This window comes from Mytilus trossulus, chromosome 3, assembly GCF_036588685.1.
Source record: "Mytilus trossulus isolate FHL-02 chromosome 3, PNRI_Mtr1.1.1.hap1, whole genome shotgun sequence".
NCBI lineage: Eukaryota > Metazoa > Mollusca > Bivalvia > Mytilida > Mytilidae > Mytilus > Mytilus trossulus.
The window spans coordinates 93,757,622-93,785,485 of record NC_086375.1 but is presented as its reverse complement, the minus strand read 5'-3'; the positions used below and the strand labels follow the sequence as shown (position 1 = coordinate 93,785,485).

Genomic DNA, 27,864 nt, shown 5'->3' with positions numbered 1-27,864 from the left:
TCAGATTTGCTCTAAATGTTTTGGTTTTTGAGTTATAAGCCAAAAACTGCATTTTACCCCTATGTTCTATTTTTAGCCATGGCGGCCATCTTGGTTGGTTGACCGGGTCACCAGACACAATTTTTAAACAAGATACCCCAATGATGATTGTGGCCAAGTTTGATTTAATTTGGCCAAGTAGTTTCAGAGGAGAAGATTTTTGTAAAAGTTAACGACGGACGCAAAGTGATGGGAAACGCTCACTTGGCCCTTCGGGCCAGGTGAGCTAATAATAATGATCTACTATATTATTTAGGTACCAAAGATTAAAAATGTCATAAGGATTGATTAGAAAACCCAAATAATCATTGGAACACAACCTTTTGTAAATAGTATTTTATATAAAATGTGTTAAAATAAGTTTATTATGTCAAGATTCTTGTAAAAGCACTGTAGTTGCTGAAGAAATGTCATTATTTGAAATCTGGAGAGCATTTCTAACCTGTTCCTCATTGAAGCCCATGTCTATTAAGTGCTGCACCTACAAAATATAGAAAGAAAACATTAAACTATTGATCAAGTTTGATATATTACAAAACATACTATAAACAAGATTAACTGTCAGCTATTCTTCAATTATCAGATCCCTGCTATAAGTGTTTCTGATAAAAGCTAAAAGTAGGAGTGCTAAAGAGCCTGTGTGGCTCACCTATATCAAAGAGCCTGTGTGGCTCACCTATATCAAAGAGCCTGTGTGGCTCACCTATATCAAAGAGCCTGTGTGACTCACCTTTATCAAAGAGCCTGTGTGGCTCACATATATCAAAGAGCCTGTGTGGCTCACCTATATCAAAGAGCCTGTGTGGCTCACCTATATCTAAGAGCCTGTGTGGCTCACCTATATCAAAGAGCCTGTGTGGCTCACCTATATCAAAGAGCCTGTGTGACTCACCTTTATCAAAGAGCCTGTGTGGCTCACCTATATCAAAGAGCCTGTGTGACTCACCTTTATCAAAGAGCCTGTGTGACTCACCTATATCAAAGAGCCTGTGTGGCTCACATATATCAAAGAGCCTGTGTGACTCACATATATCAAAGAGCCTGTGTGGCTCACCTATATCAAAGAGCCTGTGTGACTCACCTTTATCAAAGAGCCTGTGTGGCTCACCTATATCAAAGAGCCTGTGTGGTTCACCTATATCAAAGAGCCTGTGTGACTCACCTTTATCAAAGAGCCTGTGTGGCTCACCTATATCAAAGAGCCTGTGTGACTCACCTTTATCAAAAAGCCTGTGTGACTCACATATATCAAAGAGCCTGTGTGGCTCACCTATATCAAAGAGCCTGTGTGACTCACCTTTATCAAAGAGCCTGTGTGGCTCACCTATATCAAAGAGCCTGTGTGACTCACCTTTATCAAAGAGCCTGTGTGGCTCACATATATCAAAGAGCCTGTGTGGCTCACCTATATCTAAGAGCCTGTGTGGCTCACCTATATCAAAGAGCCTGTGTGGCTCACATATATCTTCCATTATAGCCATTTTTATGTAAAAGTCATCATAAACGGGAATAGCTGTATGAGTTATCTGGTAATTTCAGTAATATTGACATATTTGTAGAGGGTGCTGTAGCGGCCAAATTTGAGAACAAAAACATTGTTGCCTATTGTTGTATTTTTTGGTAATTAGTGATATTCTATTTTGAGATAAGTTACTTTCCCTTTACTTTAATAAACCCCTTCAGGGAATTTGCACGAAACGTGCTTGGTGAAAATTTTTGATTATGATGAAAATAAGAAATACCAGTTTTATTTATTACAGATAAATTATCTTTCATGTTTAAAGTTAGAAAGTTTGAGTTTAATTGATGTAAAACTGATAAAACTTGACCATGATAATTTGGCAATTATTTACGGTAAATGTTCATGATATTACTACCGTAAATGATATGATAGATGCACTTTCGTATTGTATTATAGTTTACAAAATGTTTGTTTTGATAGTAGAATTTAGTGTGTTTTATCTTTTTATTATGTAGTTAATCTTTTCGTACCTGAATTAAGAGAATTGAACAGAAGGCATTAGTATTTTTATTTGGTATAGACATCATAGGTTCCCTACTATATAAAGTTTCATTCTATTTTTTATAGTATCAAAATAATAGACAAAACCCCTTTAATAAGATCTTGACTTGTTGATCCTTTTGGCTCCCTTAAGTTTTTTTCTATCAGTTATAATTTTTAAGATATGCGGCAAAATCCAAAAATTGGTAAAAATCATATCAAAACAGCTCTCCAACGCCGTCAATAGGCGCTCTCTCTCCCGTCGAGTAAAAGCCAGTATTGGTACCTTCGACGTAACGATACAGATACAGATACAGAAGAGTGATAACTCAAATAATTTATTAAGCCTTTTTGACTTATTTGTAGTTTGCTTCATGTTTAACATTTTTCCTAATAAAACTGTCTCAATTATAGTTTCCAAAATTATACAGACAAAAATGAAAGAGAATTGATGAAATTTAACATTTAAAAGTGCTATGGCACCTGTAAGAATTCATCTGGCAGTTTCGACTTAAATGAACACCAGGAAGATTTCAACATTCTTTAAATTTCTGCCCCTGTCAATTTTTAATATTGCACCTGAACATCTCTGAAAATTTAATCTTTTATGTTCATGAACCAAATTGCACATGTATATAAAGGTGTTTTTGTCGATTAAATGCTTTACCCAACTGGTCCTTTTAAACATACATGTATTTTAAAGTAACTGGTTTATTAATAAGAAGGTGGCGCTGTATCATATAAAACATCTACCTGCAGAAAGAAGTTGTATGATGTAAAAAAAACTTGAAAAACGGACGAAAATTGTTCAAACTACAGCAGTTTAACATGGAAAATTGCATTTGATTTAGAATATTTTTGCTTTTTACCGTTTGGTTTTAACTGTTTTAAAAGTCTTTTCCGGTCAAAAGCGGATCCCGATTTAAACAGTTAAATACTGTTGAACCGATCAGGTTTCACATGATGTTTAACAAAATAATGTAGGCAAATGTAGACATATTTTTTTTTTACTGTTAAAATGTGCAAAGTTTATCGAGATTGGAAATAAGGAAATTTACTTTCAAGTATTTTAAATTTATGTATATGTCATAAATGTCATTGATTACATTATTGAAACTGGACAACTAAAATGGGGATAATATTTTCGTAAATATATATTTAAAAAAAAAGTTTATTGTGGAATGCTTGTATTAATATAACAAGCTACAGCAAAAATTATAACAAAGCCATAACTTTTACACAAATTAGCTTATGTATAAAGTAAAAACAAGAACTTGAATTGAAGGATAGAACCGTTTAGAATTGTGAATATTTTAATTGACTAATACACGAAAGAATTAGATTTTTCGTATTCAATAAAGGGGTCCAAACGTATTTTTTGTACAATCATCTTCTTTACTTACGGAAATGTTTTTTTTAACTGTTAGTAAATATTAAAATTGAAAATGACCCAGCCTTGTTTTCCAATTTCGTATGTGATAGCTTTCGGTTTAAACTAATAAGATCAAACTAACAAAAAATATGAAAAAGGGACTAAAATAAAAATTGAACGAATGACTCTATTCGGCAGCGTACATGAACGGAATGTAACGAATGGACTATTCGGGTTACTTCGCAAGTATATACGACACAAACTTGTCTGTTCTTAATTCTCCGTGAACACGAAAATGACCGATAAGTGTCAGTGATTTGATTGATCACATGCGGAGAATCAACTTCCATGCCAGATATTGAACCAATTAACGAGTTATCGAAAGATGGGCGGTAACACAGATGAAACCTTTGAAGTGACAACGATGTTATTCCTTTCAATATTACTTCCATGATTTAACTAACAAATGTTAAAATAATCAATAAAGTATGACATAATAAACAGACCATGACAAATCTTCATTATATCATTGCTTTTTCTTGTCTGTTTAAGTTTAGGTTTTAAATACGATAAAAGGGCATTGATAATTATGTCCAATCTGAGTAAATTGACCTTTTAGAATTGTCATAGCTGTAAAATATGAGCGTTTCTTGACCTTTGTACTGGTACATACCTGATCTTCTAAAGCTTCTACTGGATTATTATCCTGGTTGTGTCCTGTGAAAATAAACAATACATATGTATGCCTTTCATGTCCCATGTCTCAAAGAAGTATAAGGCCCTAAAATGGCACTCTCTATTTTTTTATCAATATTACAATGGATCATAGCTAAAACAGTCAATAGTTAGATATTTCGCAATACTGTGCATTTAAAAATTTCTTTCTGAAACTTGACAAATTTTGAGAATTTTTTTTTTAAACCCTTGAAAAAAATTGTAGAATGGAACCTTGTAGTACACTTTTAGAGAGATACTGCACTTAAACACAAGTTATTGTCTGGAAACTAGAAACAGATATAAGAACATGTGGAATGAGTGCCAATTTATAAAATTAGACCATTATATAGGTCAAATATAAAAAAGACACAAACATTAACAACAATAGGTCACCGTACGGCCTTCAACAGTGAGCAAAGCCCATACCGCATAGTCAGCTATAAAAGGCCCCGATAGGACAATGTAAAACAATTCAAACGAGAAAACTAACGGCCTTATTTATGTAAAAAAATGAACAGAAAACAAATATAAAAATAAACAGTAACACATAAACAAATGACAACCCCTGAACTACAGGCTCCTGACTTGGGACAGGCACATACATAAATAATGTGGCGGGGTTAAAGGTGTAATACCACCATTGATTTTCCCCTATTAGTCTTTGTTAAATTTGCACTTTTCAAAAAGTTGTGAAGAATTTATCTTTGTTTCAAATAAAGAAATACTTGGCATGAGTAAAGTTTTATCCTGTCCAGTTCTATAGAAAAAGTTTCACATAACATTTCATTGCATATAAGAAAATAACCATCATTGGAAGTAAACCAATCAAATTTCTCCCCTTATTCTATCTGTGTACAAGGTTTAGTCACCATGTAACCTCAAGATTACAAAATTTTCTATAGAAATCACAAATAAAAAATAATGGTGTTTTGAAATACCCTAGACATATGTTTATGACACAGAAATAGTTATACTGCAATAAAATGTAGGATTAATTACCTACAACGGTCAAATTCAAGGGAATATTTTTTTAGACCTACTTTCGTATGCAACCGGATGTGGCGTACCATGATTTGGTGGTATTACACCTAAACATGTTAGCGAGATCCCAACCCTCCCCCTAACCTGGGACAATGGTATAACAGTACAACATAAGAACGAACTATAAAAATTAGTTGAAAAAGGCTTAACTCATCAGATAGACAAAAAATACAAGTGCAAAGTATGGTCTTCAACACAGAGCCTTGGCTCACACCTAACAGTAAGAAATAAAGGGCTGCAAAATTACTAGTGTAAAACCATTTTACAATAATATTATAAAATGAAGTATTGTGATATCATAGTTTCCAAGGAATTATATCTATAACATCTGAATCAATGATTGTAAAAGTAAAAATGTGTACCATGTAGTTGAGAAGAAAAATAAAGAAACGGAAGAAGGCCAATGGCTGAACGTCTTGAAAATTATTCCTAAATCAGCATTAAATTTTAATAGAAACTAGAAAATTGCTTATTTAGGCTCCTTTTTTACCCCTAATTCCTAAACTGTTGGGACCATATCCCCCAAAATCAATCCCAACCTTCCTTTTGAGGTATTGAACCTTCTTGTATATTTTCATAAAGATCCATTCACTAATACATTTTATTAAAGTTATTGTCCGGAAACCAAATATGTCTTCAGAGGACAATGACGATAACAACACCAACAACAATTATTATACAAATCAAAAAAAATGTTTGCGGTCCCATATAAGCAAATAATAATTGACTTACTTCTTTGCCTTACTCCAAACAGTTCCTGACCTTCATCTGGTTCATTATCAAATACATCATTATTTAAACCATTACCAAATATTCCTGGTCCATCATTCTGGAAACAAAATGTATAACAAGCAAGTTTAACAAGAATTTTTTTTTTTTATAGCAGAGTATCATTAAAATCAGTTGCCAATTGAATAACAACTTTCCCAAAATATCTATGATAAATGAAGGATGCATCCATGCGACACAAATGATGCCCCCGCTTGCATATTATAAAAGGCCATAACTCAAGAACTGTGAATGTAACACTACCCTAATGTGTACTTGATCTGAGTTTTGTGATAATTAGCATTATCACTATTTCCTGCATTTTTCCTTTGATAAATTTTTATGAAAACTTTTCATATCATGCTACTCGCTTGAGACGGAAAATTATCGCTAGAATCTGAGGAGGCATGTGGCATTGCTAATGAAATTGACATTCTTGTCATAAGTAAAATAGCGATGAACAGATTATCATTAGTCATCTCAACTCGATTGCTTTTCTGGTTTTCGTTGTACAGGCTCAAGTGAGAAAAGCAATCTCGTTATCGTTGGTCATCTCAACTCGATAGCTTTTCTCGTTTTCACGTACAGGCTAAAGTGAGAAAAGCAATCTTGTTGAGATGATCAACAATAATCTATAATTATGTCCAAGTTTCATAACATTTGGTTAAACTCAAGTAAGTAAACGGAAACAAAAATTCAGCTAGATGGACATAAAATTAAATTAGACCAGCTTGTAATAATTAAATATCTTCCAAAAGACAAACACATCAAACTCACCACGCTTCCTTTTAAATTAAACCAGTCAAGCATGCTATAATTAAATATCTACCAAAAGATAATCTCACCTGGTCTCTATTCAAATTAAACCTTCCATTTTGTTGAGGTTGTTGTTGAAATGTCTGCCATAATAATTGTTGTTCCATGTGCTCCATGTGTTCTTGTCTCTGTATTTCTCTTGTGGCACCAATTGGTTTCTCTAGATCTTTTGGTGGAGAACTCTCAAACAACTTTTGTAAAGTGCATCCAAAAAATTTAGCAATAAATGTTGGTATCCTAAAACTATGTACTTTTAAGAAATTAGCTTTCCACAGTAACCCTGAAAGCTGAAAAAGGGTATAAAACAATGACTTCTTCAGCAAAGTACAATTGACCCTTTCTCTACACACTATAGGGGTAATAAACAATGGCTTCTTCATTAAAGTACAATTGACCCTTACTCTACACACAATAAGGGTGTTAAACCATGCCTTCTTCATTAAAGTACAATTGACCCTTACTCTACACACAATAAGGGTATTAAACAATGACTTTTTCATTAAAGTACAATTGACCCTTACTCTACACACAATAAGGGTATTAAACAATGACTTTTTCATTAAAGTACAATTGACCCTTACTCTACACACAATAGGTGTATTAAACCATGCCTTCTTCATTAAAGTACAATTGACCTTTACTCTACACTATAAGGGTATAAAACAATGACTTCTTCATTAAAGTACAATTGACCCTTACTCTACACACAATAAGGGTATTAAACCATGCCTTCTTCATTAAAGTACAATTGACCTTTACTCTACACTATAAGGGTATAAAACAATGACTTCTTCATTAAAGTACAATTGACCCTTACTCTACACACAATAAGGGTATAAACCATGCCTTCTTAATTTAGGTACAATTGACCCTTACTCTACACACAATAAGGGTATTAAACAATGACTTTTTCATTAAAGTACAATTGACCCTTAGTGTACACACTATAAAGGCATTAAACAATGACTTCTTCATTAAAGTACAATTGACCCTTACTCTACACACAATAAGGGTATTAAACCATGCCTTCTTCATTAAAGTACAATTGACCCTTACTCTACACACAATAAGGGTATTAAACCATGCCTTCTTCATTAAAGTACAATTGACCTTTACTCTACACTATAAGGGTATAAAACAATGACTTCTTCATTAAAGTACAATTGACCCTTACTCTACACACAATAAGGGTATTAAACCATGCCTTCTTCATTAAAGTACAATTGACCTTTACTCTACACTATAAGGGTATAAAACAATGACTTCTTCATTAAAGTACAATTGACCCTTACTCTACACACAATAGGGGTATTAAACCATGCCTTCTTCATTAAAGTACAATTGACCTTTACTCTACACTATAAGGGTATAAAACAATGACTTCTTCATTAAAGTACAATTGACCCTTACTCTACACACAATAAGGGTATTAAACCATGCCTTCTTAATTTAAGTACAATCGACCTTTACTCACACTATAAGGGTATAAAACAATGACTTCTTCATTAAAGTACACTTGACCCTTACTCTACACACAATAAGGGTATTAAACAATGACTTCTTCATTAAAGTACAATTGACCTTTACTCTACAAACTATAACCTATAAGGGTATAAAACATTCTAATGCAATTTACAAATCCACAGTTGACCAGGCGTAACTAAGGAGGGACCCGCCATTTTGAATTGATTGAATCCACAAATGTTGGATTACTACTATATAATCGAAAATAAGTTTTCATTTGTATGAATTCACGTTCAGCCATGATGTCTTTGTGCCAAAATCATTCATGAAGTTTCACAGATTTTTTTCTATTTGTCAAATTAAGACATTTTTTTCAAGTTTTATCGTATTTTTTTCTTTTTGTAATGCATTAGAATCAGAATAACAGTACTGTAGTTGTAGAGTTGCAACAGTCAAATTTGATTTTGGCTACACGTCGCCAGTAAAACTGTATTTGCGACCGTCAAATCTACAATTGACGGTGGCAACTCTTCAACTACAGTACTGTTATTCCTCAAATGACTTCTTCATTAAAGTACAATTGACCCTTTCTCTACACACAATAAGGGTATTAAACAATGACTTTTTCATTAAAGTACAATTGACCCTTACTCTACACACAATAGGTGTATTAAACCATGCCTTCTTCATTAAAGTACAATTGACCTTTACTCTACACTATAAGGGTATAAAACAATGACTTCTTCATTAAAGTACAATTGACCCTTACTCTACACACAATAAGGGTATTAAACCATGCCTTCTTCATTAAAGTACAATTGACCTTTACTCTACACTATAAGGGTATAAAACAATGACTTCTTCATTAAAGTACAATTGACCCTTACTCTACACACAATAAGGGTATAAACCATGCCTTCTTAATTTAGGTACAATTGACCCTTACTCTACACACAATAAGGGTATTAAACAATGACTTTTTCATTAAAGTACAATTGACCCTTAGTGTACACACTATAAAGGCATTAAACAATGACTTCTTCATTAAAGTACAATTGACCCTTACTCTACACACAATAAGGGTATTAAACCATGCCTTCTTCATTAAAGTACAATTGACCCTTACTCTACACACAATAAGGGTATTAAACCATGCCTTCTTCATTAAAGTACAATTGACCTTTACTCTACACTATAAGGGTATAAAACAATGACTTCTTCATTAAAGTACAATTGACCCTTACTCTACACACAATAAGGGTATTAAACCATGCCTTCTTCATTAAAGTACAATTGACCTTTACTCTACACTATAAGGGTATAAAACAATGACTTCTTCATTAAAGTACAATTGACCCTTACTCTACACACAATAGGGGTATTAAACCATGCCTTCTTCATTAAAGTACATTTGACCTTTACTCTACACTATAAGGGTATAAAACAATGACTTCTTCATTAAAGTACAATTGACCCTTACTCTACACACAATAAGGGTATTAAACCATGCCTTCTTAATTTAAGTACAATCGACCTTTACTCACACTATAAGGGTATAAAACAATGACTTCTTCATTAAAGTACACTTGACCCTTACTCTACACACAATAAGGGTATTAAACAATGACTTCTTCATTAAAGTACAATTGACCTTTACTCTACAAACTATAACCTATAAGGGTATAAAACATTCTAATGCAATTTACAAATCCACAGTTGACCAGGCGTAACTAAGGAGGGACCCGCCATTTTGAATTGATTGAATCCACAAATGTTGGATTACTACTATATAATCGAAAATAAGTTTTCATTTGTATGAATTCACGTTCAGCCATGATGTCTTTGTGCCAAAATCATTCATGAAGTTTCACAGATTTTTTTCTATTTGTCAAATTAAGACATTTTTTTCAAGTTTTATCGTATTTTTTTCTTTTTGTAATGCATTAGAATCAGAATAACAGTACTGTAGTTGTAGAGTTGCAACAGTCAAATTTGATTTTGGCTACACGTCGCCAGTAAAACTGTATTTGCGACCGTCAAATCTACAATTGACGGTGGCAACTCTTCAACTACAGTACTGTTATTCCTCAAATGACTTCTTCATTAAAGTACAATTGACCCTTTCTCTACACACTATAAGGGTATAAAACAATTACTTCTTCATTAAAGTACAATTGACCCTTACTCTACACACTATAGGGGTGTAAAACAATGACTTCTTCATTAAAGTACAATTGACCCTTTCTCTACACACTCCTTAAATAGAAAACAGACAAGCACAGCAGACTGAAGAAGCTTGATGTAGAATTGGTTTATATTTTGCTATGCAAACTAATTCCTGAATTACCAAATTTAATTTATATTTTTACTGTCTGTATACCTCTCTACATTATCATATATACATGCAGCTAGATCAAAGTAAGTCAGGGAACAAAGATTGACATGCAGCATCACATTAATGACCTCTTCCAAGCAGTTTACACAATATCATATTAATGAATAATGCCTTTTCCCAACAGTATACACAATATCATATTAATGAAGAATGCCTCTTCCCAGCAGTTTACACAATATCATATTAATGAATAATGCCTTTTCCCAACAGTATACACAATATCCTATTAATGAATAATGCCTTTTCCCAGCAGTATACACAATATCATATTAATGAATAATGCCTCTTCACAACAGTATACACAATATCATATTAATGAAGAATGCCTCTTCCCAGCAGTTTACACAATATCATATTAATAAATAATGCCTTTTCCCAACAGTATACACAATATCATATTAATGAATAATGCCTCTTCCCAACAGTATACACAATATCATATTAATGAATAATGCCTTTTCCCAACAGTATACACAATATCATATTAATGAATAATGCCTTTTCCCAGCAGTATACACAATATCATATTAATGAATAATGCCTTTTCACAACAGTATACACAATATCATATTAATGAATAATGCCTTTTCCCAGCAGTATACACAATATCATATTAATGAATAATGCCTTTTCACAGCAGTATACACAATATCATATTAATGAATAATGCCTTTTCCCAGCAGTATACACAATATCATATTAATGAATAATGCCTCTTCACAACAGTATACACAATATCATATTAATGAAGAATGCCTTTTCCCAGCAGTATACACAATATCATATTAATGAATAATGCCTTTTCCCAGCAGTATACACAATATCATATTAATGAATAATGCCTTTTCCCAACAGTATACACAATATCATATTAATGAAGAATGCCTTTTCCCAACAGTATACACAATATCATATTAATGAATAATGCCTTTTCCCAACAGTATACACAATATCCTATTAATGAATAATGCCTTTTCCCCAACAGTATACACAATATAATATTAATGAATAATGCCTTTTCCCAACAGTATACACAATATCATATTAATGAAGAATGCCTTTTCCCAACAGTATACACAATATCATATTAATGAAGAATGACCTCTTCACAGCAGTATACACAATATCATATTAATGAAGAATGCCTTTTCCCAACAGTATACACAATATCATATTAATGAAGAATGCCTTTTCCCAACAGTATACACAATATCATATTAATGAAGAATGCCTTTTCCCAACAGTATACACAATATCATATTAATGAATTATGCCTTTTCCCAGCAGTATACACAATATCATATTAATGAATAATGCCTTTTCCCAACAGTATACACAATATCATATTAATGAATTACACAATATCATATTAATGAATAATGACCTCTTCACAACAGTTTACGCAATATCATATTAATGAATAATGCCTTTCCCCAACAGTATACACAATATCATATTAATGAATAATGACCTTTTCCCAACAGTTAACGCAATATCATATTAATGAAGAATGCCTTTCCCCAACAGTATACACAATATCATATTAATGAATAATGCCTTTTCCCAACAGTATACACAATATCATATTAATGAATAATGCCTTTTCCCAGCAGTATACACAATATCATATTAATGAATAATGCCTTTTCCCAACAGTATACACAATATCATATTAATGAATAATGCCTTTTCCCAGCAGTATACACAATATCATATTAATGAATAATGCCTTTCCCCAACAGTATACACAATATCATATTAATGAAGAATGCCTTTTCCCAACAGTATACACAATATCATATTAATGAATAATGCCTTTCCCCAACAGTATACACAATATCATATTAATGAATAATGCCTTTTCCCAACAGTTTACGCAATATCATATTAATGAATAATGCCTTTCCCCAACAGTATACACAATATCATATTAATGAATAATGACCTCTTCACAACAGTTTACGCAATATCATATTAATGAATAATGCCTTTCCCCAACAGTATACACAATATCATATTAATGAATAATGACCTTTTCCCAACAGTTTTCGCAATATCATATTAATGAAGAATGCCTTTCCCCAACAGTATACACAATATCATATTAATGAATAATGCCTTTTCCCAACAGTATACACAATATCATATTAATGAATAATGCCTTTTCCCAGCAGTATACACAATATCATATTAATGAATAATGCCTTTTCCCAACAGTATACACAATATCATATTAATGAAGAATGCCTTTTCCCAACAGTATACACAATATCATATTAATGAATAATGCCTTTTCCCAACAGTATACACAATATCATATTAATGAATAATGCCTTTTCCCAGCAGTATACACAATATCATATTAATGAATAATGCCTTTTCCCAACAGTATACACAATATCATATTAATGAATAATGCCTTTTCCCAACAGTTTACGCAATATCATATTAATGAAGAATGCCTTTTCCCAGCAGTATACACAATATCATATTAATGAAGAATGCCTTTTCCCAACAGTATACACAATATCATATTAATGAATAATGCCTTTCCCCAACAGTATACACAATATCATATTAATGAAGAATGCCTTTCCCCAACAGTATACACAATATCATATTAATGAATAATGCCTTTCCCCAACAGTATACACAATATCATATTAATGAATAATGCCTTTCCCCAACAGTATACACAATATCATATTAATGAATAATGCCTTTCCCCAACAGTATACACAATATCATATTAATGAAGAATGCCTTTTCCCAACAGTATACACAATATCATATTAATGAAGAATGCCTTTTCCCAACAGTATACACAATATCATATTTATGAATAATGCCTTTTCCCAACAGTATACACAATATCATATTAATGCATAACAATACATACCAACCCACAAATGGCAACAAGAATGGATTCTTTAGAAGTACTGGCAATCTAAAATAGAGAGAAAATTCACAGAAACAAAATATTTTTAAATTGCAAGGGAGAACATTGTCTCCCCTTCATAACTGTTGAAAAGTATATACAACCAGAAAAATACAGACATATCTTAAATATCATACAAAACTTGGGCAAGACGACCAGAAAAGTACAGACATCTTAAATATCATACAAAACTTAGGCAAGACACCAGAAAAGTACAGACATATCTTAAATATCATACAAAACTTAGGAAAGACGACCAGAAAAGTACAGACATCTTAAATATCATACAAAACTTTGGCAAGACGACCAGAAAAGTACAGACATCTTAAATATCATACAAAACTTTGGCAAGACACCAGAAAAGTACAGACATATCTTAAATATCATACAAAACTTAGGCAAGCCGACCAGAAAAGTACAGACATATCTTAAATATCATACAAAACTTAGGCAAGACACCAGAAAAGTACAGACATCTTAAATATCATACAAAACTTTGGCAAGACGACCAGAAAAGTACAGACATCTTAAATATCATACAAAACTTAGGCAAGACGACCAGAAAAGTACAGACATCTTAAATATCATACAAAACTTTGGCAAGACACCAGAAAAGTACAGACATCTTAAATATCATACAAAACTTAGGCAAGACACCAGAAAAGTACAGACATATCTTAAATATTATACAAAACTTAGGCAAGACGACCAGAAAAGTACAGACATCTTAAATATCATACAAAACTTAGGCAAGACGACCAGAAAAGTACAGACATCTTAAATATCATACAAAACTTAGGCAAGACACCAGAAAAGTACAGACATCTTAAATATCATACAAAACTTTGGCAAGACGACCAGAAAAGTACAGACATCTTAAATATCATACAAAACTTAGGCAAGACGACCAGAAAAGTACAGACATCTTAAATATCATACAAAACTTAGGCAAGACACCAGAAAGTACAGACATCTTAAATATCATACAAAACTTAGGCAAGACAACCAGAAAAGTACAGACATCTTAAATATCATACAAAACTTTGGCAAGATGACCAGAAAAGTACAGACATGTCTTAAATATCATACAAAACTTAGGAAAGACGACCAGAAAAGTACAGACATCTTAAATATCATACAAAACTTAGGAAAGACGACCAGAAAGTACAGATATCTTAAATATCATACAAAACTTAGGCAAGACACCAGAAAAGTACAGACATATCTTAAATATCATACAAAACTTAGGCAAGACGACCAGAAAAGTACAGACATCTTAAATATCATACAAAACTTAGGCAGGACGACCAGAAAAGTACAGACATATCTTAAATATCATACAAAACTTAGGCAAGACGACCAGAAAAGTACAGACATATCTTAAATATCATACAAAACTTAGGCAAGACACCAGAAAAGTACAGACATCTTAAATATCATACAAAACTTTGGCAAGACAACCAGAAAAGTACAGACATCTTAAATATCATACAAAACTTAGGCAAGACGACCAGAAAAGTACAGACATCTTAAATATCATACAAAACTTAGGCAAGACACCAGAAAGTACAGACATCTTAAATATCATACAAAACTTAGGCAAGACGACCAGAAAAGTACAGACATCTTAAATATCATACAAAACTTTGGCAAGATGACCAGAAAAGTACAGACATGTCTTAAATATCATACAAAACTTAGGAAAGACGACCAGAAAAGTACAGACATCTTAAATATCATACAAAACTTAGGAAAGACGACCAGAAAGTACAGACATCTTAAATATCATACAAAACTTTGGCAAGACGACCAGAAAAGTACAGACATCTTAAATATCATACAAAACTTAGGCAAGACGACCAGAAAAGTACAGACATATCTTAAATATCATACAAAACTCAGGAAAGACGACCAGAAAAGTACAGACATCTTAAATATCATACAAAACTTTGGCAAGACGACCAGAAAAGTACAGACATCTTAAATATCATACAAAACTTAGGCAAGACGACCAGAAAAGTACAGACATCTTAAATATCATACAAAACTTAGGCAAGACACCAGAAAAGTACAGACATCTTAAATATCATACAAAACTTAGGCAAGACGACCAGAAAAGTACAGACATATCTTAAATATCATACAAAACTTAGGCTATTAGTTTTCTCGTTTATTTTTTTTTAATTTGTCCATTCAGGGTCTTTTATAGCTATGAGGTATGATATTTGCTCATTGTTGAAGGCTGTATGGTCACCTATAGTTGTTTATTTCAGTGTTTATTTTGTCTCTTATAGAGATTTGACTCATTGGCAATCATACCACATCTTCATATTTTTACATGAATATATATCTCCAATTTCATAGTTTCATTGACCGACTATGAATATAAATACAGTCGAACGTCTTTGTGTTGAGGTCGAATGGACTGGACAAATATATTTGACTCATCAGAGGTTCGACTCATAATAGGTCGAAGGTATCATCATAAATTTGAATGAATGAGATACGATAAGAAATTTGTGTAAACTAGAAATTTGAACAATGTGCCTTTTTTATATTACATGTTATGAGTGTGTATTCAATCTCAATATATGTTGGTCCTTCAAACAAGGACATATACAAATCATTGATAAATACAATAATAACACATCCATTACAAAGATCAGTCATTATAATTCATGAAATCACTCGAGGAACGAAACAAATGAACAAGTTCAGAAAGAATTCTGATGATCAAGGGCTGTCTGCTTTCTATTCAATTATCATCAATTGATCATAATTGTCTTTAATTTCATAATCATTTTATTTATTGTAATTATTGAATTTTATTCTATAAAAGATTAAATTAAACTCAGCTTTGAGCATTTTTAAAAATTTGTTTCACTTTGATATCAAGTGAACTAAAGTTCTGCTTGAACGATCAACAAAAGTGCTAATTACTGGTCACCATAAATGTGTCATGTTAACTGTTATACAAACAAGAATGTTTACACAGCTTATTCACATCAACCAAGTTTGACTCATCAGAGGTAAATATGCATTGAGTAAATGGGAATTGTACCAAGGACCAAAAAATTACTTCAACTCATCCAAGTTTTTTCATGCTACTTGCTTGAGATGGAAAATTGTAGCTAGGAACTAAGGAGGCACATGGTGTTGCTAATGAAATTGACATAAAATTGACTACGTCATCATAGGTAAAAGCGATAAACAGATTATCATTGATTATCTCATCGTTACAGGCTCAAGCAGGAAAATTTATCTCGTTGAGATGATCAACGATAATCTATAGTTATCTTCACTAGACGATGTTCAATTATCAAAATGTCTAGTAAATCTATAAAGGAAGTTAAATCTAACCTGAAGTCCTAGTATATAATGAAATGACTTCCCAGTCATTGGTATACCAAAGATATGTCCAAATACCACTCGAGGTACTTCACAATAGTATGGAATAAACAGCGGATATAGCATACATAGTCTGTAAATAAATCAGATAAATTTTATTGTACCATGATGACATATTGTCTATTATTTTTTACAATTTAATGACAAATTCCTTATATAATTTGTGGTAAAGTTGCAATGTAGGAGAATGTATTTACATGTATACTTTTATATGCTGTTTTTTCATTCATCACTTAACCCCCCCCCCCCCCCCCCCCCTCAAACTCAAATTTACTTAATACTTTTCTCAATATATTTTCTCTCTGGCGTAGGTCAAAATTTCCTGATTTTAAGCCCTTTCAATCTTCCATTTATTCAAATCTTACTTTTTTTTTTAAATTTTAACCTAAAATCATTTGCCACTCTCTCCCATCGAATCTGTGTCACTAATGAAGTTGAATATTTTACTGTTAAATAAAAGAACTTAGTAAATTATTTGACTTCATTAACAGGGTAGGTGTCAAACATGCTATAACTTATGTATTTTACCTCAGGATAACTGACTTTATGTAATAAATCATCTGTGTTATTTGAAAGCATACAAAATGTCTGGAATGCTCAACTTTCTTCTTTGTGTATTAATATCATAAATGATCTTTTTATAAGTAAATGAACAAGCATGCAGAGAGTATTGAATGACAATACATGCTAAATTAATTTTCTTTATTCAAGCATCTCTTGTGCAAATATTGAACACTAATTTTGTTTATATTTAAGATGTATGTTTTCCTTGTAAATAAATTTTTTCTAAAGAAGATGTATCAACAAGATTAAAAGTGTGATTTCTAGTGCTTTAAAATGCATAACAAAAAATAATATCTTCGAAATCATTGACACTTATGTTATGTTATCTTTTTAGTCATTGACACCTATGTTTAGTTATCTTTTTAGTCATTGACACTTATGTTTAGTTATCTTTTTATTCACCGACACTTATGTTTAGTTATCTTTTTAGTCATTGACACTTATGTTTAGTTATCTTTTTAGTTATTGACACCTATGTTTAGTTATCTTTTTAGTCATTGACACTTATGTTTAGCTATCTTTTTAGTCATTGACACCTATGTTTAGCTATCTTTTTAGTCATTGACACTTATGTTTAGCTATCTTTTTTGTCATTGAAACTTATGTTTAGTTATCTTTTTATTCTTTGACACTTATGTTAAGTTATCTTTTTAATCATTGACACCTATGTTTAGCTATCTTTTTATTCACTGACACTTATGTTTAGTTATCTTTTTAGTTATTGACACCTATGTTTAGTTATCTTTTTAGTCATTGACACTTATGTTTAGCTATCTTTTTAGTCATTGACACCTATGTTTAGCTATCTTTTTAGTCATTGACACTTATGTTTAGCTATCTTTTTTGTCATTGAAACTTATGTTTAGTTATCTTTTTATTCTTTGACACTTATGTTAAGTTATCTTTTTAATCATTGACACCTATGTTTAGCTATCTTTTTATTCACTGACACTTATGTTTAGTTATCTTTTTAGTTATTGACACCTATGTTTAGTTATCTTTTTAGTCATGGACACTTATGTTTAGTTATCTTTTTATTCACTGACACTTATGTTTAGTTATCTTTTTAGTTATTGACACCTATGTTTAGTTATCTTTTTAGTTATTGACACCTATGTTTAGTTATCTTTTTAGTCATTGACACTTATGTTTAGTTATCTTTTTAGTCATTGACACTTATGTTTAGCTATCTTTTTAGTTATTGACACCTATGTTTAGCTATCTTTTTATTCACTGACACTTATGTTTAGTTATCTTTTTAGTTATTGACACCTATGTTTAGTTATCTTTTTAGTTATTGACACCTATGTTTAGTTATCTTTTTAGTCATTGACACTTATGTTTAGTTATCTTTTTAGTCATTGACACTTATGTTTAGTTATCTTTTTAGTTATTGACACCTATGTTTAGCTATCTTTTTAGTCATTGACACTTATGTTTAGTTATCTTTTTAGTTATTGACACCTATGTTTAGTTATCTTTTTAGTTATTGACACCTATGTTTAGTTATCTTTTTAGTCATTGACACTTATGTTTAGTTATCTTTTTAGTCATTGACACCTATGTTTAGTTATCTTTTCAGTCATTGATACTTATGTTTAGTTATCTTTTTAGTCATTGACACTTATGTTTAGTTATATTTTATTCATTGAAACTTATGTTTAGTTATATTTTCAGTCATTGACACCTATGTTTACCTATCTTTTTAGTCATTGACACTTATGTTTAGATATCTTTTAGTCATTGACACTTATGTTTAGATATCTTTTAGTCATTGACACTTATGTTTAGTTATCCTTTTAGTCATTGAAACCTATATTTAACTTTTTTATATATATATTTGTTATAAGTTAGTAATAATTGACCTATTGTTATAAGTTAGACTAATAATTGACCTATTGTTATAAGTTAGACTAATAATTGACCTATAAAATACAACTTACGGTCCTGAAGGCAAAGGTTGTAATTTGATCTGCAAATTTTGGAGTAAATAAATCACAGATAGTTCTAAGGCTGTTGATATAATAGCTGTTGACAACATATAGGACTGAAAATAAAATATAATAAAAGTAATTTGCATATTTAAATGTAAGCCACAGAAAACTGGTGTCTCTAAGATTGGATTAAAAAATTCCAGATTACATAGCTATATTTCCTTCCCCTCTCAATTTAATTGAAAAAAGATATAACATACAAATAACAAAATGTTTGTTTACATTTCTCATTCAACCTATATTGGTTAATAATAATTTATGGGAACCTAAATGTAGATATTAATAACATAAATAACATAAATAAAATGAGCTTATGGATATAAATCAATACCCTTCAATTTTCCAACCTGCTTTTTTTCTTAAAGTTCTTACATTATATACCAGGTTTGCATTTCCATTTTTAGATAATTCTTCATGTTCTTGTGATTATTAAATAATAAAAGCATATTCTGTAACATGTTTGATAACTTTGTCATAATGTGAGTAACACTGTCAACCTACCAAAAATTTTCTTGAACCATATCGCCTCTCAAATATTCTAAAGTAGTACATTAGAATAGAACAGCAACACATGTCTTTGAGATCCAAGTAAGCTACCTTTGATGAAAATAGTCTCCATAACTGAAAAATAAATAAAAAAAGACTACAAAACAAGATGAAGTTTGTGATGAACAAGACTTAATTATTAAGATTCTCAGGAATCCTGCACATTCTTAAAATAATGGGGATTATGAATGACTTTATGAATGTAATAAATTTAAAAACTTTAACTGCAGACTGTATGTAATGTTAACTGGAGGAAACTTTACTTTTTGATACTATCTTATGATCATAAACAAGTTACAGTCCAAGTTTGGTAGAAATCCAGGATAGTTTAAGAAAGTTATTAAATTCTAAACAACCTTAACCAAAGACATGACAGAATAATAATAATAATAACTAGAGGCTCTAAAGAGCCTGTGTCGCTCACCTTGGTATATGTGAATATTTAACAAAGGAAGCAGATGGATTCATGACAAAATTGTGTTTTGGTGATGGTGATGTGTTTGTAAATCTTACTTTACTAAACAGTCTTGCTGCTTACAATTATCTTTATCTATAATGAACTTGGCCCAGTAGTATCAGTGGAAATGTTAATAATTTATGAAAATTGTTAAAAATTGACTATAAAGGACAATAACTCCTTAGGGGGTCAATTGACCATTTCGGTCATGTTGACTTATTTGTAAATCTTACTTTGCTGAACATTATTGCTGTTTACAGTTTATCTCTATCTATAATAATATTCAAGATAATAACCAAAAACAGCAAAATTTCCTTAAAATTACCAATTCAGGTGCAGCAACCCAACAACGGGTTGTCGGATTCATCTGAAAATTTCAGAGCAGATAAATCTTAACCTGATAAACATTTATACCCCTTGTCAGATTTGCTCTAAATGCTTTGGTTTTTGAGTTATAAGCCAAAAACTGCATTTTATCCCTATGTTCTATTTTTAGCTGTGGTGGCCATCTTGGTTAGTTGACCGGGTCACGCCACACATTTTTTAAACAAGATACCCCAAAGATTATTGTTGCTGAGTTTAGATTAATTTGGTCCAGTAGTTTCAGAGGAGAAGATTTTTGTAAAAGATAACTAAAATTTACGAAAAATGGTTAAAAATTGACTATAAAGGAAAATAACTCCTTAGGGGGTCAACTGACCATTTCGGTCATGTTGACTTGTTTGTAAATCTTACTTTGCTGAACATTATTGCTGTTTACAGTTTATCTCTATCTATAATAATACTCAAGATAATAACCAAAAACAGCAAAATTTCCTTAAAATTACCAATTCAGGGGCAGCAACCCAACAACGGGTTGTCCGATTCATTTGAAAATTTCATGGCAGATAGATCTTGACCTGATAAACAATTATACCTCTTGTCAGATTTGCTCTAAATGCTTTGGTTTTTGAGTTATAAGCCAAAAACTGCATTTTACCCCTATGTTCTATTTTTAGCCGTGGCTGCCATCTTGGTTGGTTGACCGGGTCACGCCACACATTTTTAAAACTAGATACCCCAATGATGATTGTGGCCAAGTTTAGTTAAATTTGGCCCAGTGGTTTCAGAGGAGAAGATTTTTGTAAAAGCTAACGACGACGGACGACGACGCCGGATGCCAAGTGATGGGAAAAGCTCACTTGGTCCTTCGGGCCAGGTGAGCTAATAATAATAATAATAATAATAAATTCTTTATTTAAAGAGGGTAAACACAGTTAGTTACAATTACTAATCTTCCCTGAGGCCCTCATATACATGTATGCAATACAAGTAAAAACAAAATGATAATAATAAGAGAAAAAAGCAAACAAACAACATATAAACACAATTGTATAGACATAATAGTTCAATGTACAAGTACCATGATTAAAAGATATAAAACAGTTACAGATTGCATGTAGTAAATAAACATAGTATATACAAATCATTAAAATCATACATTCTAAGAGTAATAGTTGCAATCATTCATTTCTTGCAGCCATTTGTCAATGATGAATGAATGTAATAAAATTAAAATTAAATTAACAGTACCAATTTGCCTGCACCAGATGTGCATTTCGACAATACATGTCTCTTCAGTGTTGCTTGTGGCCAAAATATTTGAAATCCAAAGCTTATATGAAAGATGAAGAGCTATAATCCAAAACGGTCCAAAAAGTATAGCCAAATCCATGAAAGGAATCAGAGCTTTTACATTCCTTAATTTATGATAATTTCTAACATTTTTGTAACAGCAAATTTTAATAACACAAAAAAATCAGTACTTTCATGCCAGTACCAAAGTACTGGCTACTGGACTGGTGACCCTCGGGGACTAACAGTCCACCAGCAGAGGCATCGACCCAGTGGTAAAAATAAAATTAACTGTACCAATTTTCCTGCACCAGATGCGCATTTCAACAATACATGTCTCTTCAGTGATACTAACAGTCAGAAAAAATAAGTCCACTTATAACAATATATAAGAAAATTACAGAGAAACAGGATTTTTTTTTACAAAATTTACTTCTGGATATTATCTTATGATCATAAACAAGCCTCTTTCCAAGTTTGGTAGAAATTCAGGATAGTTTAAGAAAGTTATTAAAATTTCAAAAACTTAAACCACAGAGTGAATATTTGTGGACAATGCCAACAACAGAATGTAGAATTGCTATGTCTCGCTTTTACTACAAAAGTTAAAGGCTTGACAAAAAAAATCTTAATAATGTAGGTCATTAAAGTTTGACATAAATAAATAAATTACTTTACAGGAAAAGGGATTATCATGATCCTACATAATTTTAGTTCAAGATTACAATAAAATTGAGAATGGAAATGGTGAATGTGTCAAAGCAACAACAACCCAACCATATAGCAGAAAACAGCCGAAGGCCACCAATTGGTCTTCAATGCAGCGAGAAACTCCCTCAGCCAGAGGCATCCTTCAGCTGTTAATCCTTTTTTTATTTGAATAAGGTTCTTTCAAACAAAAATCCCCCCCCCCCCCAAAAAAAAAAATAATGAAAAGGATCTTGGTTCTTACCTTAGGTTGACAATCTACCATCACTTCTTATCTTCATAAATTCAAAATAAGTTGAAAAAATAAATACCTGTTGTTTTTCTACAATTAGGTGTGGATTATACCAGAAATAATGTCTGTATTGTTGAAATGGAAAGTTTAAGGCAAATGATGATATTAATGTAGCAGTCAGTAATCCTTTACTGGACGGAGATTTGTCTGAAAAATACAAAATATTTACCTGTATCATTTTCAATATAAGTTTTATAACATAACTAAATTTATTAGTCATTTAATGCTATTGTATTTATCATGCTCTTAACTCAATTCATTAGTCATCTAATGATACTCTCGTCCTGAATATGCATGAAATATTTGCCGCTGGACGTTAAGCAACCAACAATCAATCAATCTAATGATACTGTATTTATCATGCCCTCACTAAATATTATAATAATTCAATTCATTAGTCATTTAACAATGTATAATGATATTGTATTTATCATGCCCTTAGCAATCTATCTATTTGGAAAACCCAAGATAATCAAAGGTCAATTTTCTTTTTTTGATTTTTTTGTTTTTAGAGTAGTTATTATTCATGTTGTTAGCATCCTCCTTTGACATAGGGAAGATAGTAAAGAAACTAATGCAGGTTTAATGACTCCATATATATATATATATATTTTTTATCTTGATATTATGCTACATGTTTGATGAATAGAACACTGTGTTTCTGTCATACAAAATTCTGCAGCTATTTGCAATAGCAATCCCTTTTGATCTACAATTTAGCATTCCTTGTGATAAGCTGTGACAACAGGACTAATGGAGAAAAGTGTCTGTCAATATAGATGAGTAGAAGTACATGTATCTGTCAATGGCATTTTAAAATTAAGGTTGTTTTTATGTATACTGATCATGATGATGATGTACATGGTATTGCAAATTGTAATCTCTGTTTGTATACTATACTTTCTTAAAAATGTATACTCCTATGAAATGGTCATCACTGGAACCAACAATAAATACAAATGTATATAACACCTGATCCTGAAACCATAGTAACAGGAAGAATTCTCTAAGAACAGACTAACCTATAGCCAACTAAATAAGTGCTGCCATGAAATAAGTCAATCCCTCTAGCCATATTACGAACGTAGTGAAGAAGAAAATAAAGATCACTTCTTCTACTTCAACCATATAAAGGCCATTGACTTCAGCAAACTTCTACTTCAACCATATAAAGGCCATTGACTTCAGCAAACTTCTACTTCAACCATATAAAGGCCATTGACTTCAGCAAACTTCTACTTCAACCATATAAAGGCCATTGACTTCAGCAAACTTCTACTTCAACCATATAAAGCCCATTGACTTCAGCAAACTTCTACTTCAACCATATAAAGGCCATTGACTTCAGCAAACTTCTACTTCAACCATATAAAGGCCATTGACTTCAGCAAACTTCTACTTCAACCATATAAAGGCCATTGACTTCAGCAAACCTCTACTTCAACCATATAAAGGCCATTGACTTCAGCAAACCTCTACTTCAACCATATAAAGGCCATTGACTTCAGCAAACTTCTACTTCAACCATATAAAGGCCATTGACTTCAGCAAACTTCTACTTCAACCATATAAAGGCCATTGAATTCAGCAAACTTCTACTTCAACCATATAAAGGCCATTGACTTCAGCAAAACAAAGATTATGTCACATATATTTTCAACTGCAGACAATAGGTGTATTTACACTTGTATGCAAATTTGTCCGTCATTATGTTGAATCACACAGGTTCCTGTAAATTTTGACATAACAATTCAAAAAATTTGACGTCACAATAGACTTGTAAGTGATTGTTGCTCGACGTCAAAAGTTATTCGGCGATCTAAGGTCATTTGGAGTCAATTTTAGCTAAATACCAAAAGTGTACTGTTTATACCAACAAGAAAGAAAAGAAATGATGTAAAAGTTGAACACATTGAATATACACTGCAACAGATATTGCTAATATTCCTGGCAACAACACAAGGCCTAAGAACATGAAGAAAGAACAGCACACATTATAGAATATTTTAAAAGTGCAAGGTTTTGAAGAGCGGTTTCAAGATCTACATGTGTATGTATGTATATGTGTACTTCAGTATTCTAAACGCAACACTTGCATGTAAAAATCATGATCATGCATTCATGTATATAGGTTGAAAACAAATCTTTACAACAAAAGAGATGAACTTTCGATTTCTATGTAGCAACATTCCAGTAGCACCTGCATATAGACATGATAGAGATAGAGAACCAGTACTAACTATTGAAAATAATATTCTTAAAAAATCGTCAATTGAAAAACTTTTAGGTGTTAGAATTGACTCTAATCTGTCCTGGACAGGCCATATTAATTACTTATGTTCATCAATTTCATCTAGACTTTTTTTACTCTCTAAAATCAAGAAATTTCTAAATATTGATCTAAGAAAATTATATTATAATGGGTATATTCTCCCACTGATAGATTATTGTTGTATTATTTGGAGTGGTTGTGCTAAAAATGAGCTAGTCAGAATAATAAAATTGCAGAAAAGGGCTGCAAGAATTATTTTAGATGCTGATCCACTTTCATCATCAGCTCCACTGTTTAAACAGCTTGAATGGATGACAGTAGAGAACAGAATCTCATACCACAAATCAGTTTTGATGCAGAAATGCCTTAAAAATGAAGCCCCTGTTTATCTCACCGAAAAATTTAAAGAAATGCCAGAAATAAAGCAATATTGTTTGAGAAATGCCTCTTGCAAAAATTTACAAATTCCAAAAGCCAAAACAGAGCTTTATAAAAAATCTTTTATATATTCAGGATCTATTTTATGGAATAATTTACCAATATCCCTGAAAAAATCAACATCAAGTACAAGCTCATTCAAAAAAGATTTAAAAAATTACTGGTTGGAACATTAAGAAGCTGTGTTTTTTATATGCATAATTATTTTCACACACTTACTCAAACTTGTTATTGTTGATGTTATTACTATAAATATATGTCATATGTGAATTTGTAATGTTTACCTGTTGTGAAAATTGTATACTTCATGACAATTTTTTATTTCATTATTCATGTATGTGTGTCTGTTTGATATTTTGTAATTGTTTGTATTATTTCATTGTATTTCATGAGGGCCTCAGGGAAGATTAGCTTTATAGCTAACTGTGTAAAGTTAAATAAAGAATTATTATTATTATTATTATTATTATTATTATTATTATTATTATTATTATATTATTATATTATAATTATAGAGTATATATCTCCCAATTGATACGATATTCTCTGCTTGTATATATTTCCTATCATGATTTCCTTGATAGAGGGTTGCTGCTCACAAGGAAGCTATTAAACCAATAGTTCCACATGGTGAAGTTGAAATCATCATGTCAGAGTTGGTTGACTATTATTTAATAACCGTTTCACAGATGATATCAGATATGTTTCTTATGTTTTATCTACAAATCATCCACTTCCCTTTGGCCTAAATTAATATATTTGTTTGTTTCCCCAATCCCAACCGACCCTGCCAAGCCAGGTGTGGGTAGCTACATGTATAGGTAGGTAGGGAAATAATTTTATTTTTTCTGAAAGCCTAAACAATATCAGTCGATTTGGCAAGCCTGTAAATCAGAAATGAATAAAATAATATTTGACTTAGTTTTGACAATCAAATTTTGTGAGTTGGACCATTTTTCTAGGTCGGTCGAGATTTGGGAAACAAACGATAATTTATTTTGTGCTTTTCACAACGAATGTGAACTACGGAATTTAACTATTTACCTGGTTTATATGGGGACAAAGTCCCCTATTACAGTAGAAAATTCAATAAAAAAAAAAAAAAAAAAATCGGAAAAATTTCCCGAATTTTTCATTGTACTAATGAACTCAAAATCTTTCAATTTTTTTATGTCGGGTTTTTGAATTTCCAGATCGGCGCAGAAATCTACTTCTGTTTCAGGTCTTGTTTACATGAGACTTTGAATAAAATGTATATTTATCAGTCTAAGAAAGGAACTAATACTAATTCATTGAAAAAAAATGTTTGTTATTAAAAAAACGTTACCCAATGACAGCTTTTCTTTGTTTGAATTGAATATGACGTCATAATTTAAATAACGTCACAACTAAACCAAAATCGGAAACGTTAAGGTATTTCCGTTTCTATTTTTAACATTGTTGATTAAAAAAAAAATCAGACTTCATCCCCATTCACAGGTAATTCCTGCCTCATATTAATAACATGAGCAACACGACAGGTGCCACATGTGGCGCAGGATCTGCTTATCCTTCCGGAGCACCTGACATCACCCTCAGATTTTGGTGGGGTTTGTGTGTTGCTAGTCTTTACTTTAGTTTTCTATGTTGGGTCTTCTATGAACTACCTATTATTTGTCTGTTTGTCTTTTATTTTTTGGCAACACTAAACATCAATTCATAATAATTTACATGCCCGTTTCCCCACATGAGTTTGAGATCCTATCAATAAGGGGTTAAAAATATACCAAAGTCGACTATCACAGGATTTCAAACTTCTGTGGTTTCCGACCATGGGTCGTTTCCTGTGACTATTCGTAAAACTTACAAAATCCAGTAGTTCCATGTAATGCTCCCATAACCAACAGAGATTTTTTTTAATTCACCATCGAACAAATAAGGAAACTTTCTATTTTCTTTAGTGTTTTCTCGGGATTACGGAAATTCTATGCATTTCCGAAAAGAAATTTAAGAAATTTTACGTCTAATTCATTCACACGT

At 31.6% G+C, this 27,864-nt stretch overlaps 1 protein-coding gene across 1 annotated transcript; it reads right to left on the bottom strand.

Moving 5' to 3' along the window:
• Positions 1–386: 386 nt before the first annotated feature.
• On the bottom strand, positions 387–27,864 carry LOC134712895 (ubiquitin-associated domain-containing protein 2-like). Its single transcript, XM_063574889.1, has 10 exons — positions 27,692–27,864; positions 23,155–23,282; positions 20,020–20,139; positions 19,468–19,571; positions 16,913–17,033; positions 13,514–13,561; positions 6,785–7,042; positions 5,904–6,000; positions 4,087–4,130; positions 387–520 (listed from the first exon to the last, which is right to left on the bottom strand). The coding sequence occupies exons 1-10, from the start codon at positions 27,720–27,722 to the stop codon at positions 410–412; spliced, it is 1,062 nt and encodes a 353-aa protein (XP_063430959.1). The 5' UTR covers positions 27,723–27,864; the 3' UTR covers positions 387–409.